The following is a 3,728-nucleotide window of genomic DNA, read 5'->3' as shown; positions in this document are numbered from 1 at the left end:
CGTTAGGAAGAAATGAGTCTGTTAATTCCAACACTCCTAGAGGTATTATAAATACCTATATTATCTCCAAAACGAAATCATTTGAAACTTTCATCCTGAAGGAATTCTGTCATAATCCCTGCAACAACAAAATTGGGAGGCTTAAATTCCTTAAGGACAGTGACTACACTATCAAGGCCTAAATATTTCTTCACATATTCTGCTAAATTTTCTAATATTACTCGCCATTTGCTTCTCTTTCAATTTTTTTTATAACTACTCTAAACAAAACTCAATCTGATTAAAAAAAATACTTAATGCTTTTTGTGTTTAATGAAATTTAAATGTCGCATCTTCTTTCAATTTCTCTCTCATTTTACTAAGATTTATACCTGGGATGCTCTGTCCATCCTTCTCAAATTTTGACAAACGATACTAGAGAATAAATTTCTGGGAGATCTCAGGCGTTGATAGTGGATCGAATGAGAAGTCCTATTAACTGTTATATTTTACTTGTATTACATCTTGGCGACACTCCTAATAGAGTGAATAAAGAAAATTTGTATGATCAACTTTAATTAATTCGAGATCTTATATAAAGCCTCTGCTAGCTGTGCACTGGCCTGATACTTAAATTGATTAGAGTTCCCTCCAACTCCATACCAACAGTTTTCCTTTTCCCGAAGTGTGTTCACGATTTAAAGTCAAAGTCATTTGGAAGAGGAATTTTAAAATAATTAAGTAATTAATGAAGCATTTCACTAGCTCCCGCGTGAGTTGTGACTAGTGGTGGCAAAATGGTTAAAAGAAAAAAGTTAACCACCTATATTATCTATTAAAAATGGATTGGATAATGAACTTTTTAAAAACGGGTCAAATATGGATAAAAACAATGTTATCCATTTAGAAAATGGATAACCAATGAGTCTTAACTTTTACATTTATAAAGTCTCAAATTGGGGGTTTCTTAAGTTAAGGAGACTAAGAATTCTCCCAAAAGTGATCATATGCAAGAAGTCATGGATAATATGATTACCCATATTATCCGTGGTTAACCCATTTTTTATCCCTATTAAATATGGGTCGGGTAGGATGATTTATCCGTTTTTTCATTATCCGTTTTCAACCCGAACCATATCTGATCCGACCCGCCCGTTTGCCTCTCCTAGTTGTGACACCTCTTAATAAGAAATATCGAGTCAATTGATTTGACATTTACCAAAATTCAATAACTTAAAGTGCGCATACAAGATTTGGATGCTTTAAATGGTATAAACACCTACTTCCCTTACCTTTAATGGCATTAACAATTTCAGCTTTGTCCTTACTCTATTAGCTAGATTTCAGGCAATCAATCAGCCGAAAGAAACTGTAACTTTGAAACGGAGTCATTTGAATCCAGAACATTATAGATTTAAACATATACTAATATGGTACTACCAGTAGTAGCACAAATTAAACAGCCTAGTATTTAACTCCAGCATTGAGACAGTTAAAGTCATAAGGTGACAAAAGAGTATTACAAAATGGACAAAAAGTAAAAACAAGAAAAAGGAAAATGACTTAACGTCCGTTTCTAAGAGGACTGACGGCAGTTTCCTTGCATGGACTTGGCGGCACACTACTTCTTCCGGTAGCAACAAGGCGTTGCACTAAACCGCCGATTCTCTGTCCGTTAGTCTCCGTCAGTAACCGCTTACCGCCAAATGGCAATGACTCCACTCCTCTTTCTTCCAACGCTTCCTCAATTCCCGTTCCCACTCCTCCACTTGCGTAGCCGGTAGCCTGTCACGAAAAGTCCCGTTATCAACGCTGACACACGCCAAGCTTTTCAATCTGATACTTCTTCAGTAAAAAGTGAGAAAATCTACGACAGTATAATATTTTCTCCAAAAATACTTTAAAATATATTGAAATTAAAGCGAATTTTGACCATCACTTTTGATTATACTGTTTCGCATTTTGATGGAGAAAAAGCTACAGTTTGTAATACTTTTTCTGTTTCGATAAGTTTCAATTTGACAGTATTATAATAGTCTCAATTAATTTAGCTTCAAAAGTAAGTCAAATTAACTCCTGACATAAACAAAATATGCAAAAGAAATTGGACGAAGTAAAATTTTAGAGATACCTGAACTCTAACGTAGTCATTAGGATTCCAGCAGAAGGCGTTGCCGAGCATTTGGTCGACAGTTTCAGATACGCCATCGACGACGATTCCGACGACAGAAGATGGAGAGCAGTAGCCGTCGTTTCGCAGTTTCAAGTTTGTCGGTGAGCTTAATGGACCGTTACCTAGAGAGAGAACCAATAAGTCATCGACGCCGGTGACGGAAGGAAAATCACGTTTGTTGTGCAAAACGTGAGTGACGGCTGCAGCGGCAGGGTTGTTCATGACAAGACCGCCGTCCACGGCGAGGCACGACGTTTTTCCATCGACGGACTTAAGATTAAACGGCTTGAACATCGACGGATTAGCTGACGTGGCACGGCATACTTTCGAGAGCTCGAAATCGAAACTGAAGGACTCGATAGCATCAGCTCTGGAGAAAACGAAGGGCGCAGAGCTGTTGAGGTCAAAGCAAGGAACAAGTAAAGGCTTACACGTGTCCCTCAACGTCAAAACTTTGCCATCTTCTCTTCTAAACACTTCCTTCAACACCTTATCCATACTCTTCCCTGAAAACCTCCTCTTACGGCGGAAAACGCCGACGTTCTTCACCTTAAACAGCCGCGACTGATTTTCCGTTACGAACTTGACGGCATCCTTCGCCGTGAATAACGGACGACCGTCGCCTCCATCAACAACAAGCATTGCGGCGAAAATAGCACCTACTCCAGTACCGGCGATAATGTCGAAGAAATCAGAAATTCGAACGTGAGGATCACCAGTTTTGGCACAGATCTGGTTTTCCAGATGGATCAATGCCGCACCGGAAACAATGCCGGCGGTTCCACCCCCGTCAATACTGAGGATACGAGTCTTCTTCCCTTCATAATGATACAGCCATTTCTGCTCTAACTTCGAGAAGATTTCCAGTGTCATCTTACTGAACTCCATCACTGAACAGCGAAACAAGCAATGGAAGCAATTTACTGTACTGATGGATTATGCAACAGTTAATGGAAAAACCGTGAAACAGGAAAAAAGTCACGATATTCTTCCGAGAGGCATTTATGATGCGAAATTGCACTGTATATTCCTATTTTTGCTTATTTATTTCTTCAGCACTGACAGAAATACAATCTGTGCAGTGCGCTCGCTTTACTGTCTGCTAAGTACAGAGAGAGAGAGAGTCACGGTGAGTGTGATGCAGAGTTAAAACAAGGGAAAAAAACACACTCTACACAGAGTTGGTTATACGTTATATACAAACCAAGTTTTGCACTTACCAAATTTTTCTACTGCTTCCACGTTTGCTTTTGACCGGTAGTAATTGTTTTTTCTTTGTTTTTTCTTTTTGGGGGTTGGAGACCTAGGTATAGAGGCATTTGTCTGTAGAGCTTACCTATTACTCCCTCCGTTCCAATATATGTAAACCTGTTTTTATGGGCACGGAGTTTGATAGAAAATGAAGACTTTTGGAATTTGTGGTCCTAAACAAGTTAAAATGGAGTTCAGAATATTTGTGTGATTGTAAGCTTCTCATTAAGGATATAATTGAAAGTTTAAACTAAATTGTTTCCAAATTTAGACGTCATTCTTTTTGGAACGAACCAAAAAGAAAATTGATACACATAAACTGGAA

General features: G+C 38.5%; 1 protein-coding gene across 1 annotated transcript; it reads right to left on the bottom strand.

Moving 5' to 3' along the window:
- Positions 1-1,334: 1,334 nt before the first annotated feature.
- LOC109242260 (probable inactive patatin-like protein 9) lies at positions 1,335-3,334 on the bottom strand. The gene is made up of 2 exons (XM_019409115.1): positions 2,111-3,334; positions 1,335-1,764 (listed from the first exon to the last, which is right to left on the bottom strand). The coding sequence occupies exons 1-2, from the start codon at positions 3,038-3,040 to the stop codon at positions 1,543-1,545; spliced, it is 1,152 nt and encodes a 383-aa protein (XP_019264660.1). The 5' UTR covers positions 3,041-3,334; the 3' UTR covers positions 1,335-1,542.
- Positions 3,335-3,728: the final 394 nt, after the last annotated feature.

This window comes from Nicotiana attenuata, unplaced genomic scaffold, assembly GCF_001879085.1.
Source record: "Nicotiana attenuata strain UT unplaced genomic scaffold, NIATTr2, whole genome shotgun sequence".
Classification (NCBI taxonomy): Eukaryota; Viridiplantae; Streptophyta; class Magnoliopsida; order Solanales; family Solanaceae; genus Nicotiana; species Nicotiana attenuata.
Note: the sequence above shows the minus strand (reverse complement) of the source record. Positions and strands in the feature narration are given on the sequence as shown.

Bases quoted from the DNA above. Each gene is read 5' to 3' on its own strand.
- LOC109242260 (XM_019409115.1), bottom strand. From the start codon at position 3,040: ATGGAGTTCAGTAAGATGACACTGGAAATCTTCTCGAAGTTAGAGCAG. The intron at 1,765-2,110 runs GTATCTCTAAAA...TTTTCGTGACAG, and splicing joins ATGACTACGTTAGAGTTCAG to GCTACCGGCTACGCAAGTGG.